Source organism: Scomber japonicus, chromosome 12 (genome assembly GCF_027409825.1).
Source record: "Scomber japonicus isolate fScoJap1 chromosome 12, fScoJap1.pri, whole genome shotgun sequence".
Classification (NCBI taxonomy): Eukaryota; Metazoa; Chordata; class Actinopteri; order Scombriformes; family Scombridae; genus Scomber; species Scomber japonicus.
This window is the reverse complement of record NC_070589.1, coordinates 10,697,623-10,712,120: the sequence shown is the minus strand read 5'-3', so window position 1 is coordinate 10,712,120 and position 14,498 is coordinate 10,697,623. Positions and strand designations below refer to the sequence as shown.

The 14,498-nt window shown below is 43.1% G+C and overlaps 1 protein-coding gene across 2 annotated transcripts; it reads left to right on the top strand.

The window, feature by feature from the left end:
- Positions 1 to 3,114: 3,114 nt before the first annotated feature.
- On the top strand, positions 3,115 to 13,185 carry LOC128369357 (serine/threonine-protein kinase tousled-like 1-B). Of its 2 annotated transcripts, XM_053330383.1 has the most exons (22): positions 3,115 to 3,604; positions 5,531 to 5,652; positions 6,251 to 6,319; positions 6,569 to 6,607; positions 6,758 to 6,833; positions 6,922 to 6,965; positions 7,066 to 7,155; positions 7,280 to 7,360; positions 7,475 to 7,567; positions 7,688 to 7,798; positions 8,323 to 8,459; positions 8,598 to 8,789; positions 9,112 to 9,178; positions 9,409 to 9,506; positions 9,782 to 9,863; positions 10,078 to 10,169; positions 10,278 to 10,367; positions 10,838 to 11,007; positions 11,225 to 11,360; positions 11,497 to 11,608; positions 11,844 to 11,951; positions 12,770 to 13,185. In XM_053330383.1, the coding sequence occupies exons 1-22, from the start codon at positions 3,478 to 3,480 to the stop codon at positions 12,917 to 12,919; spliced, it is 2,286 nt and encodes a 761-aa protein (XP_053186358.1). In that variant the 5' UTR covers positions 3,115 to 3,477; the 3' UTR covers positions 12,920 to 13,185. The 2 variants fall into 2 exon arrangements, with proteins under 2 accessions (XP_053186358.1, XP_053186359.1); XM_053330384.1 differs by lacking the exon at positions 6,569 to 6,607 and having other exon boundaries at positions 3,116 to 3,604.
- Positions 13,186 to 14,498: the final 1,313 nt, after the last annotated feature.

Sequence of the window (14,498 nt, the reverse complement as noted above, 5' to 3'; positions counted from 1 at the left end):
TAAGTATTGTTGCTTTTCATTGTCTTAATCTAAATAACACTAAAGTTGAACATATTCAACCCCAAGACAGGAACTGACACTTTATACCATTGCCTAATTATTGTGGCAATATGGTACACTAAGCCCTTGTTTATTCCTTAATTATGTTTATATATTTTAATTTATGTTTTCACAATATATATACATTTTTAAAAAATCTAAATGATCTATTTCAACCCCCATGCCCTTTGAGGCATTCAAGGCACTTTCTTTAATTAGGCTCACATCCAATAAACAAAACTGAAAAAGAGCCAGGTGGACATTCAGCACATTCAGCAAATATTGCACATGTTACAGCAGGAACTACACAGAAACTACACAGGTGTAATTAATAACACAATGTATAACCGTATTTGGTTTAGCTGTGCCAGCTCCAGGCACTGGTACATGCTTATTGGTTTACAGGGACACCAAAATGTAATAGAAATGTAATTTATGTGATATGTTACACCTGTACTTTGCATGCTATGAAAACTCAAACTGTCTGTCTGGAGTGTGTGTTGATAGTGAATATGAAAATAGTGAAACATTGAGGGTTTTACATTTGAGTGATGAGGAAATCTTCTCTCTCCTTTTAGTCAGATTTTCCTATGAAATACGGTCGATGTAATTCTTCAATTGTGTTTCACTCATTTGAGAAAGAGTTAAACTGATAACAAAAAGATGTGCAGTTGTAAATATTACTAGAGAGATTGGGGTCAATCATGTAATTACACTACAATATTTGATGAGCTGTAAATTGTTCTTTTCAGGTACAGATGATATCTTTTTTAATTATTATCTTAACTTAGTAACAATCAGCCATCAAATGGTAATTAACCTTTGTAGAAAAGGCCACTGCCAACATATCATTACTGGTTTACTGAACAATCCAAGCTAGAATTAATTAATATTGCAGTCAGAATGTGTGAATCTCACACTTTTAACTGATTCAAATATGTGCAAAAGGAAAGATATGTGAATGGATAACAAATACAATCTTGAGTTTATATTCTACATTTAACTTGTACTTCAATGTCCAATGGTCATTGTTTTTGAAAAATCTATTACTGGCAACATCCTAATGACCCGTCATTCATTATTAACAACTGTACACATAATAAAAATATTCTGGTATGGTGCCCGCAAGGGAGATCCAATTTCCCAATTTCTTTCACACATTTTTGGGGGTTAGGATATATTTTTATTTAAAATCCAGAACTGCAGACTTGAGAGCCTTTTTGGAAATGATTTCTAACTACTGCAACATAGAGTTTAAAAGAATTCAATAAAAAGTTGGAAGTATTACATCTCTGAAGTTTGATGTGTTGGTGTGGAATGCTGATTTACTCTTAGAAAAAAATAAAACTGTGTTCAGGCAGTTGTGAAAAGTCACATCTTCATCATGACAGCTACTTCCTTACTAGTGAATTTGTTATATTTTCAAACTTGTATAATGATTTGAATTGTCATTATTGTTATAAGGCACAGTTGTGTGTCTTGTACACAAGCTGCAGGCAGTTTTCAAAATGTCAGCCAACACTCCCAGTTTTCTACCAGACATTTGACGCTCCTGGAATGTCCCAACTGCTGCTTGAATATCAGTCGCCCGTCACCCCTTTCCTCATAACTCAACTCTAATTTCATACCTGAAATTACATCATAAACTATGTGCAAGTGTGTGTGGTGTGTAGTAGTGTAATGTAGTAAACTGCTTATACAACCCTCCTCATTGCCTGTCAAGACTATTGCTCTGTTACCATGGAAACCATGTGACCAAAAAATCAGGTTACCATGGGCAGGTGCATATGAGGTGCAGTATGATCGTCTGTTTCCTGATGCAATCTGACTGCAAGGGGACTGGGGTTTGACAGACAAAATACCCTTTTACAGTGTGCTTACTATTACTTTGAAAGCTTCATCTGAACCCATAAGATTACATTAGAATTTATTTTTCAAATATAGGACGTTCAATATCTTTTCTGTATTGGGAAATACATTTGCTGACCATCAGTTCACAGTCAATGAATGTATTGTCATCTGAAATAAATGTTTTTTCCTGTTATTGAAAATAACAGGGAAAGGAAGATAAGAATGAGATGTAGGCCAAACAGTCACAGAGTCTGTGTATGTTTGTGCATGCTGCCCTACAAGAAGGCAAATGCATTTTGATGCACTGCACCAAATTTGGAACAAAAGACCTTATAGCCCAGACCACATCACTATCCTCCCACCTGCACACCCCTCCCTGCAACTCATATTTCAAGACTGAAAAACAGCATATCAAGACCACAGCCCTACCTAACTCACAGACACCCCCACACACACACACACACACGCGCTGTCACAACAACAAAACACATAGGCCTTCTGTTCACTACAGGACATGCATACTGTATACAGATGCATGGTCAAGTATGTCTGTGTTTTGTGTGTGTGTGTGTGTGTGTGTGTGTGTGTGTGTGTGTGTGTGTGTGTGTATATATATATATATGCATGAGGTGTGTGTGTGTGTCAGATATAGATAGATAGATAGATAGATAGATAGAAGGAAAAAGAAGAATTAGAGCGTAGGGGTGTGACTTAGAAGTTTATAAAGAAATATAAACAATTCAAAATTTTAAATACAAATGTGTAAAAAGCATAAAAAACATAGATAACATGTACACTTACTGTATAGTTAGCAGTAGGTGAGCAGAATGTGCAACAGAGAACAGCATATTAGTTGTTTATGTTTCACGCTACAAATTTACATATTATATATATTTACATTCATATATATTTACATATACACATATATGTTATATATAATACATGTACATATTTACATATATATGTATATATGTGTGTGTGTTTGCGTGTGTGTATATATATGTATGTATGTGTGTATATAAGTGTGTGTGTGTGTGCGTGTGTGTGTGTGTGTATGTGTGTTTCTATTTTCCTTCGCTCTCTTCTACCAGACAGGAACTTTCGGCCATCTTTTCGGGGTGTTTGTTGTTTTCACCCAAACACGGGGCTGTTCTCAGGTCAACGCTGAGTGGAGCCTTCCAGTGTACACACGGCTAGTTCGGAGCAGAGTAAAATGATCCCAGATCAGTGTCTATGTCGGTGTCATGCCATCCCCCTCCTCGCGCTGCTAGGTGCGCGCCAGCCTCGCGATAGCCTCGCCTCCTAGAATCAAAGCTCCGCTCGCGAGCTGGATGCTGACAGGCGCGCGGTGCGGTCATCATGCAAAGGTTAACGTTACATCGGATCCGTTTCAGCGAGTATGTAACGAAGAAGCTGCTCCTCCGCAGGACACGCACGGCTCGCACAATGCGAGACGTCTAGCGACACCAAACCGTACTAAGTCGGCCGGGTTTGGCTACAAGCAGGTGTGAAACGATGGACGCGAGTTTGGGATTTTCCGCGAACGGCAGTGTGTACGCTGGCTCCTCTCGGCGGTAAAGTGGCTTCATGAGTGTCCAAAGTAACAGTGGAAGTGGTGGTGGAAGTTTGGAGGCGACGCCATCTTGGTCGCAGCTCTCCTCGTCCCCAACGATTTCTCAACAACATATAACGGCGACCGCAAAGAGCAAGGAAGGTATACGAGCTCCCCAAGTGCACGACCGACTCTTATTCTCCTTTTAAAAGTGTGTGTTAGCGACAGAGGCGGATGTTTCTGTCCGTGTCGAGCTATAGCGATTGTTGGAAGTAAAAAATGGATGTCAAGTTCACTGATGCCGTGAATTGGAAGCCAAACGTCAGCTGTCAGTTCAGTTGATGGCCAGTCGAAGTAGCAGCGAGCTATCATGTTTGCACAAAGGCATTGCTAGCTCGGTGTTTTTGTTTCTGGCACCGTCAGCTTTCAGGATGTCTTGTTCCTCGCAGCTGTCGACGCGTTAACAGTGTTTTAGTGACAGTTTATAACACTCGCCTCCTATCCACAGCATCTAGTTGGGATATTAAAACAGCGGAGCTCTACATGCATCCGTCAATGCATTGCAATGCATGCTGCTATGAACTTGAGAATAGGCCCTGTTTTTTACTTTTTCCGGCTAGTTTGGATGCATCCTTGTTCCTTAATGTTTTCGAAATGCTGAGACAAATGTTGTTTACTCTGGTATAACCGAGTTGCGTGATATTACGTGACTAAACAGTGATCTTAAGCGACATCCATTACTTATAGGACATGATATGTTGAAAATATATTTAGACAGCGATGGTGTTACTAGTAGTAGTAGTAGTAGTATACCTTTGTAATAAATACTGTGTTGAGGATAGCATTTCATATTTTTGCCTTGATACTAATAACACTAACATACTAAGAGGTAAATATTGCTGTAATATCAAGCTTTAGTTGTATAGATTAATTAACCCAAATCAGTCTCTTCTCTGTCCTTAGGTAACCTCACTCTCAGGCCTTGTTGTGTGCTCTCTGGTTCATAGCACAAGGGTTTCATAATGTCCATTATGCCTTTTAGGGCTTGCCCCTGTGCCAGAAGCTGTAAAGATGACAGCCAGGAAATGTCCAATAAGGAAACAAACACATGCAGCAGTAGTCTGCAGGGAGCAGAGGATCCTGTGTGTCTCTCCCCCTGGAAACTGGTTGTCATAGAAGAAGGCCCAGTCTGGCTGCATTTTATATACAGACTACTGCTAGTGTATGCTAAAGTCATTTGATGCACATTGTGTGGTTCAGATGTACAGCTGTAGGGTTTTTTTGTTGTTATTGTTTTTTTAACCACTCAGACATTTGCAAAACTGGCTATACTGAGGATATCTGAAACTAGCTGTAAAACTAAAAAGCTGAGTCCAGTTTGAACAACGTAAGGAAACATGGGTGCACATGTGCCACATTTGAATTAGACGAGACGGCTGCTTGAAAGGGCCCCAATCTTTTTCTCGTTGACTGTGCAGCACGTCAGAAAGATATGATTTTAGGGAGGAAACTTCCAGAGTCCTTATCTAAGCTGGTATTGTGCTGTAACCAAAAGGCTTCAGATGTATTGAGAATCCCTAAAGGTCAGAGACTAGTTTAGCACTTTGCAATGAGGCCACTGTGGCGGTCTCATTAGCGAGATAATACACGGGCCGGTTGAAGATTTTTGCGTGTCGACAAACTTGTGGTCTCACTCCATCTGCCTCGACTCCTGCCCCCTTCCCCCTTTCCCCCTCCCCTCTCCCTGCCGGCTGTCCAGAGGTAGAATGACCTTCCCTACTTTAGTTAGAACAGCAGCGTCACTCCAGCATCTCCCATCATAGAATGAAAGTGCATCTTTGAAAGAGCTACCTACTGCCCAGCTGAATCGAATCCATTTTTCTATTTTTATCCTCTAATCACTCTAATTTTCTCTAATCCTCCCACAGATACTGTCCTCTGCTCCTTCCTCCGACTGCTCATTTTTATTCCTTTAACAGTCACAGGGATGTGTTTAGGGCACGCTCGCTCTGATTCCTTGCATTTGCCGCTGTCCGGTCGCCTGTAATGAAACATTTAACCTTACTCTGCTTGATGTCCTTGCGCCAGGCCCCATGGAGGAGCTGCACAGCCTGGACCCCAGGAGACAGGAGCTGCTGGAGGCCAGGTTCACAGGAGCTGTCAGCGGCAACACGGGAGGCAGCACCGGGAGCACCAGCGGAGGTGCTAAGGTAACGGCCATCACAGAAAGTCTCATTTTTGAGCTGCGTCACACACACACACGGCCACACACACACGGACACAAAGAAAGTTGATCATATTTCAAGCAAATAGACCCCCAGGAACCAAGGACCCTCATGAGCTAAAAGGCCCTTATGTGCAAATCCTGCATTTTCCACTGCATCTTAAGATTCGACTGATAAAAAGCAACATTTTAAGATTACGATGGAGGTCTGTTGCATTGTTTTAAGTGTCAACAGCATTCCACTGAACTATTCTAAATCTGTGAGTGACTAACTACAGGGATTAACTATGTCATAAAAGTACTACGTCACGGTGAAAAATCAGGTGACGTTCCTGTTTTCCTTTAAAAAAGGAGCAGGTTTCCTGGAAAAGCTCTTTCAGTGGAAAAGGGCCAACTGACACACCTATTAACTGAAGATCTGGATTCCTATCAGACGTGGCAGTCAGAGAGGCGCGCCTTTGTTTTCGCTGTTTACATTTCGTGAGGTCACTGAATTAGGAGAGTGTAACACACCTGGGACTGTTTTTTTTTTTTTCTATCATTTTCACTCACTTTCTTTTTGTTTGAATTCTCACCGCGTGCAGGGTCTGGCCAACGAGTCCTCCAACCACAGCTACGGAAGTCTCGGCTCATCCAGCGACAAGGAGTCAGAGGTAAAACACCCACAGGGCATGCTTTTTGTTCATCACTGCTAGTTATGACAGTGTTATATGATGAATTATCCACTGAATTGTAGAGTCAGTTATTTCCGCGAAGATTGAACAAGAAATGAAGCATCACACAGTTTATCACATGCTCAATGAAACCCAGTTAGACACAGCCGCATGTTGTTTTCCCGTGTTCGTCCCACTCGTCTTCCAGTCTCCCACTACCTCCACCTCTCCCCTGTCTTTTCTTCCTAGAACTCTGATTTGAAAAGAGGGAGCTCCCCTGCCTACTCAGTATGTACTCTTTTCTTCCTGCTGCTCTTTTTTTCCTGCCGAACACCTCTACTGGAGCTAGCTTTGTTAGGTAAAACACATGGGATTTATGTGTTCTTTTCTCTCTCTCTCTCTCTCTTTCTCTCTCTTCTATTCCGTATCGATTTACAGACCCCAGAGAAGAAGCACTCCGAATCGTCCAGAGGGAGAAAAAGGAAAGCCGACACCTATTCAGAAAGTAGTCAAGGTACGACTGACACCTGCACAAAAACCTGCTGCGTCATCTGTACGTTCCCAACATGTTGCTTTAAGTGTTTGTTTAATATTCCGCGCAGGGAAGACCTCCACACGTGGGCCCAAGATCAGCGACTACTTTGATGTGAGTATCGCAGCCACTTTTGATACATCGCTCTTCTTGTCATTTTCAAACCAGAATCTTAACGTCCATCTGTTTTTTTTTTTTCTGCCTCTGCCAAAAGTTCCAGGGCGGAAATGGTTCCAGTCCAGTTCGAGGCCTCCCGTCGGCTCGCCGCTCCCCACAGAACTCGCACTCTGCCCCGGGATCAATCGTAAGTGTTTTTGGCAAACGGTGCAAACGTCTTACACAGGGGGGATTTTCTGATGAATTATTCGCGCATGTGAGTCTCTTGTTTGTTATTACAAGAAGTTTTAACAATACCTCTGTGTCCGTAGATCCGGCAGAACAGCTCCTCTCCCACCAGTCTGTGTTTCGGGGATCACAATCCCAAAGCCTCATCCAGCAAATGCGTCCAGGTAATATGAAACACCATTCCTCTTGCACACTCAATTCTTGCAGCATACATTGTGTATTTATTTATTTAAAAAAACCCACTACTGACTGGTACCGGTTTATCTGACTCTCTTAAGACGGAGCTAACAGGCCTGAAACTTGCTGCTCTGGAGAGCAACAAGAGTCTAGACCTGGAGAAGAAAGAGGGACGAATAGATGACCTTCTCAGGGTAGGATCAATGTCTATAAACACTGAGTGCATGCTAGGACTATTGGTTAATTTACTCCAGAATGTCATTTCATGTTTTATTTTTATTACATGCATCTTCCTCGCTGTCTCTCCTTAACAGGCTAACTGTGACCTGCGGAGACAGATCGATGAACAGCAAAAACTCCTGGAGAAGTACAAGGAGAGGCTCAACAAGTGCATCACTATGAGCAAGAAACTACTTATAGAGAAGGTATCTGTCTTTGTGTGCATGCCTATCAGCTTGTGTCCTTAAGTAGAATCTACTACAGATGATTAGAAGCTCGTTTGTCACAAAGAAGTGGCTCCTTATGTGCAATATGGGTATTCCTTCACTATCTAAGACCAGTATTCCTTGGTGTTTTAGCTCTGCTCCAGTGGGGGGGGGGGGGGGGGGGGGGGGCTTTTGTTTTGGTTAGTAGATCTTTGAATCACCATTTTGTGCTAAGGCCCTAAAGAGCTGCACAGAGGTGGGTTGGTGGTGTTTAGTGTACAAGCAATTCTTTCACGTTTTAATGTCTATAGAATTTAAATTTGTAATGAATAAATAAACGTATGCAAGAGGACACTTCAAGGTAGAGATGACGGCTCACAGGAACATTGGGAAAGATTTAAGAGAAACACTCTGTTCTCTCGTCCGCTGCCACTGAGTCACCTTCAACACACTGCTCGTCATTTCTAATCGTGTGTGTGTGTGTGTGTGTGTGTGTGTGTGTGTGTCTGTGTGAACGTGTACAGAGCACTCAAGAGAAGCAGTCGTGCCGAGAGAAGAGCATGCAGGACCGACTCCGGCTCGGTCACTTCACCACCGTCAGACACGGAGCGTCCTACACGGAGCAGTGGACCGACGGATACGCATTCCAGAACTTGATCAAGTGAGAGACGGCGTCAATTTTGACAGGACTAAACATGTGAAAAGCTTGTTTTATTTGTCAGCATTACCCATATTAACCACCTACTCCCCACCCCTTACCCTCTACCCCCTCCCACTCTGTTTGCCTTCCTACACGCAGGCAACAAGAGGGCATCAACCAGCAGAGGGAGGAGATAGAGCGACAGAGGAAGCTGCTCGCCAAGAGGAAGCCTCCAAACCCTGCGTCTCCCTCCCTCTCCGTGGCCTCCACCTCTGAACCCAAGCAGAGGAAAACCAAGGTGGTCAACGGCAACGACTCGGACCCCTTCCTCAAGCCCTCACTGCCCCAGCTGTGAGTACACTGCAATAAATACATCTCATCAGTGGAACTACTTAACTACTATTACTGCTTTGCTCGCTGTAGTTTTGATCACATGTACAGACAGTAAAAGTGTCAAAGTCTTAAAGATACTGTGTGATCAATGTTTGCTCGTCATCATCTTTGATCGGTGTCTTTGAGTAGTGTTGGCATGGAGTCTGATTCTCTCTTAACTCAGAGAACCTAGTTAAATCTAACCAGATGTTTGTAGTCTAAAATGAATGTTACCGAACAAATGTGTGTTTTAGTTTTTTTTTGTTGTTGTGAGATTTTGACTTGTCGATTGTTTTGTCAGACTGACCCTTGCCGAGTACCACGAGCAGGAAGAAATCTTCAAGCTCCGCCTCGGACATCTGAAGAAGGTCAGTATCAAAAAAAACCAAAACAAAACACGAACCAGTAAACAAAGCAGCCATGATTAAAACGTTACGACCAAAACATTTCAACTAAAAATGTAAAACCAAACACCCAACACGTAACTGAAACTACGCAGACTAGTTCATATATTAGTCTTGAAACGGACACCGGAGTCTTAAACAAGAAACATAATTGATACGTAACATTCTTCTCTGTCACGTGTAACGTTGTGCAGGAGGAAGCTGAGATCCAAGCAGAGCTGGAGCGGTTGGAGCGGGTGAGGAACCTCCATATTAGAGAGCTGAAGAGGATAAACAACGAGGACAGCTCAGCGTAAGTCCACTCAACACACTTTAAGCTGCAGAGGAATCTTTGCCCACTTAATTGTTCAGACTGTGAAAAGAAATCAGGACTATGAATCATGATTGTTAGTTCACACAGAAAAATGCAGATAAAATACACAGCAGCTAAATGAAAATTGATCACGTGAAAGATGTAAATGTATGAATCCAGAAGGAGAATAAAATCAGAAAGTTGTGAGATCATAGGTCTGGTCTGCATGCCACCTGATTTGCTGACTAATAAGTTTTTTATTCCTCGTCATAAAGGTTTAAAGATCATCCTACTCTGAATGAGAGGTACCTGCTGCTGCACTTGCTGGGCAGGGGCGGCTTCAGTGAAGTTTATAAGGTAATGTGTGTGTGTGTGTGTGTGTGTGTGTGTGTGTGTGTGTGTGTGTGTGTGTGTGTGTGGCTGCACTGGTTTTTTTCCCCATGTCATTTCAAATGACAAAACTAACAAAAAAAAACCCTGATGCTGCTTTTAAAACAATTGAAGATATTTTTGAATTGCTCATCTTGCCAACCCTCATTCATCACCATCATTTCTGTGTTGTCACCTACAGGCTTTTGACCTGTTTGAGCAGCGGTATGCAGCTGTTAAAATCCACCAGCTCAACAAGAACTGGAGAGAGGAGAAGAAGGAGAATTACCACAAGTAGGTCCTCTATACACACACACAGACATCTTTGGATACATGCAGATAAAGTGTTTCTCCTTGTATCACACACACACGCACACCGTGTTGACATTTATTTCCTTCCAGGCATGCATGCAGGGAGTACCGGATACACAAGCAGCTGGACCATCCCAGAATAGTCAAACTGTACGACTACTTCTCCCTGGATACAGACACGTGAGTCACCTCTGACCTCTGCCAGCTGCAGCCCTGCTGGGCCCACACATCCTGAGGTTGTTTATCACACAGCAGCATCTTTAAAACAGCAGATTCAAAGCTTTTTGTAAAAAAAAAAAAAAAAAAAAAGGCCCTGCCCAGTGAAGTTTGTAATCTCCCACAAGGCTGTACGTCAGAGGGTAGCAAAAGTAAGAGCAAACAGAGGGGGGGGGTTATCAGATTTGGGAAGGTGTAAATAATGAGAGCAACTCCCAGAAAAATGTGCGACTCAGCAGCAACATGCCCTGACATTGGAAGTTACATTTAAAGGTTGAGCTTGTGGGGTTAGCCTTCAGAGACTCCTCCAGCTCTTAAACATTTTGCCATGTGAGAAGTTAATCTTTCCTTTTTTGGAGATCAGTAAACTGCTGTTGTAATAGTCCTTTTCTCCTCTAACTGTAACTATGTAATACTTCTCTCCGTTGCTCCAGGTTCTGCACCGTGCTGGAGTTCTGCGAAGGCAACGACCTGGACTTCTACCTGAAGCAAAACAAGCTGATGTCAGAGAAGGAGGCTCGCTCCATTGTCATGCAGATTGTCAGCGCCCTGCGCTACCTCAACGAGATCAAACCTCCCATCATCCACTACGACCTCAAGCCCGGTGGGTCAAATGTTGGAACTTATCCACTTTTAAAGGGATGAACAGAAGAGTCAGATTTCACTGCTTGGTTTGCAATGTTTGACACTGAAGCTGTTTTTGGGTTTTTTTTTGGTCAGTCTGGGTTGTAATGTGGATTTGAGCTCTGTGCAGTTTGAGATGCTGCTGTTCCTGTTCCTGTGCCAATCACTCTGACAAACACTCTCTGTCCTGTTCACAGGAAACATCTTATTAGTGGATGGTACTGCGTGCGGAGAAATCAAAATCACTGACTTCGGCCTGTCAAAGATCATGGATGATGATAACTACGGGGTGGATGGTATGGACCTCACATCACAGGGAGCAGGCACCTACTGGTAAGACACACACACACACACACACGCACACACACTGACTGAGTCAAGTAGTCTGATCTACAAATATGTGAATGAACTCTATTATATTGTGTGACATGGATTGTATTCTCTGTGTGTGTGTGTGTGTGTGTTGCAGGTACCTCCCTCCAGAGTGTTTTGTGGTGGGGAAGGAGCCGCCTAAGATTTCCAACAAGGTGGACGTCTGGTCTGTGGGAGTGATCTTCTTCCAGTGCCTCTACGGACGCAAGGTAACAACGTCAACACCACCCGCTACACTTAGGAAAGAGCAATAGAAGTGAACAGTTTGTGTGTGTCGGGTCAGTAATATCACAAGGCATTGCTTTGAATTGGGGTTTTTTTGGAGAGGGGGGTGCGGGTGCGAGTTTGCAGCGTGTGAAAGATTTTTGTCTTGAATTCAGTGGTTTTGATGTAACAGACGTCAGAGCAGTGGGTGGTGATTTCAACGGGTTTTTGTTCTTCCAGCCGTTTGGTCACAACCAGTCACAGCAGGACATCCTCCAGGAAAACACCATCCTCAAAGCTACAGAGGTCCAGTTCCCTGCTAAACCACAGGCCAGCACAGAGGCCAAGGTAACACACACACACACACACACACACACACACACACACACACACATTCATACAAATGATGAAATAGTGTGCCATTTTTATTATATACACAACTAAAAATGTTTGCTCATTGTTAGAATTCTCAGACTGCACAACACTGACTCTGTTTACCTTAAACAGAGTAATGTCATAATAGCTTGCTGCCATATAGGGATGGGAAACACAATGATAATAAATATATCGTATCAGTATAATGATTTTGGATATTGTAATATAGTGTTGTTTTTTCCTGGTTTTAAAGGCTGCATTAAAGTAAAGTGATGTAATGCTCGAGCTGTAGCCAGTTGCCTTTACCCACTTAGTCATTATATCCACATTACTGATGATTAGTTATCCAAAATCTCATACCATATTATTTTATGAAAGCATCAGTAGTCATGACGACAACATTGTCACAGGATTGATATCGAGGGATTTAGTAACATTCCTGCTTAGTAATATAAAGCAGAAGAACGTCTGATAGTTAACAAATGAATAAAATTGCCTGGTGAGAGGAAGCTTGATAGTTGAAACGTGGTGTGTTGAAATTTAGTTAGAATTTTATTTTTTTTAAAAAGGGTATTTTCGTACACACTATAATTTAAGTATCAGTGTCTAAGTTTCCTAACAGTTTGGCAGTTACATGTTGACACACGCTCACAAGAACAGCTATGTCTTTGCCACCAGAAAATCAAAAAGACAAAGGTGCTTCTTCTGTCTTCTACCTTTTTTAAAGAAACTATAAAGAGTGTAATGAGAGGTGAACATCAGTGTTTTAAATGTTCTCCTCCACTCCGCAGGCGTTCATCCGGCGCTGTCTGGCCTACCGTAAGGAGGACCGGTTCGACGTTCACCAACTGTGCTCGGACAGCTACCTCCTCCCTCACATGAGACGCTCAAACTCCTCCGGCTCCCTGCAGCCCTCCGCCTCATCTCTCCCCACCTACTGACTGGCTCTCACGTGACTGACGGGACCCTCTGGCCAATCCCCGAAGCGGGGATTGTGAGAATTTTTTGAGGATGACAGACCGTGGATCTCTCTCTCTCTCCAATTTTATTTTTTTGGTTAAACAAGCCCGAGCTGTTCCCAAATGGATAAAATGACGAGAGAAGAGGAAGAAATGAGGGTGCTGGAGTCGCATATGTCGTACCCCTGAACTCAACTGTGTGAGATAGGGGGAAAGAAAGAAACTGAAAAACAGAAGAGAAGTTTAAAGAGAGAGAGAGAGAGAGAGAGGAAGAGAGAGAGAGAGGAAGAAAGAAGGGGAGTAGAAAGGCAGTGGCATTGTTTGGAGCAAGAACAGACACTGATGAAGCTAGAGAATTTGTTTATGGATTTTAATAATTCACCCCACAGGAGACATTTAAACAGCTGTAGGAGCTCCTATCCAAACCCACCTCTACACCATGATACACCTCACAAGACGGCCGTGTAACCGCTTCAACAAGAAAGACACTGGTGGTCTTGTTGCTTAGAGGAGAGGGGTGAGGGGTGGAACAGATGGGTGGAGGTACGAGTTCAACTTACTCAAGTCGACTCCGCATTTTTTTATGAGGCACAAAACGATGGTTGCATCTCATTAAATTCACCCACGAGGGAGGGAAAGGGTGGGGGGGGGGGTGTTATCGACTTAAAAGCAACAACCTAACCTGGACGGGACTTGACTAAAAAAAAAGAATAAATAAATAAATTCCAGATGGAAATATCTGGGTTTGATTTGCACTTCGGATCCAGATCGCGCTCATCTGGTCTTGGATTTGGCATGAAGTAACACAGCGCGGGTCAGTTCTGGACTTCCGCGTAGTCAGATCCTCCGTTCAAACTTTTGTTGGTGTTGAAAAAGCAATTCAGGTCTACTGCCAGGTTTACAGAAAGATCTGCAAACCTGTCATAATCCTTTCTTTTTTGTTTGTTTGTTTCTTTTCTTCTTTTTTTTTTTTTTTTTTTTTTTTTTGCTGTTCAGATAAAACTGAGTCGAAATGTTTCAAAAATGGCAAAGTATTACAGGACCATGTTGTCGTTAGATGTCCTCGTCTGCCTGCCTGCCTGCCTGCCTGTCTGCCTGTCTGCCTGCCTGGAGGAGAGCCGGACTGAACCGAGCAATCGGATCAGCTGTCTCTGTACTTGCAAAGACCCTGCGGTTACAGGACTGTTTCCAGGGAGGGGGGTAGGTGTGTGTATGTGTGTGTTTGGGAGGGGGGTGGGGGTGGGGGCGGAGTTAAGTGTACATTTCACACGCAGGAGCAGACGTTACCCACTAGCAAAATCTATAATAACGAAGCACCCCCAACCCCCCGAACCCCCAACCCCCTCCCCACCTCGCCTCCCCAGTGTCTCACTCTGCTCTGTTTATTTGTGTTTCCTCCTGAAAGCTGTTCTCAGTTTGCTGCTATAAATGTTGCTTTTAGTTTGTGTGTAACGTGTGAATGGTTTTCGCCTCACGTCTGTGCATACTTGAACACTCTCCAGAGCCTCTTTTTTTTTTTTTTTTTTTTTTTTCCCTGAAACGGACACCCGCTGTGCTGTTG

Coding starts and splice junctions, on each gene's coding strand:
- LOC128369357 (XM_053330383.1), top strand. CDS start 3,478: ATGAGTGTCCAAAGTAACAGTGGAAGTGGTGGTGGAAGTTTGGAGGCG. Junction 5,653..6,250: donor GCACCAGCGGAGGTGCTAAG/GTAACGGCCATC, acceptor CACCGCGTGCAG/GGTCTGGCCAACGAGTCCTC. Junction 11,952..12,769: donor AGGCCAGCACAGAGGCCAAG/GTAACACACACA, acceptor TCCACTCCGCAG/GCGTTCATCCGGCGCTGTCT.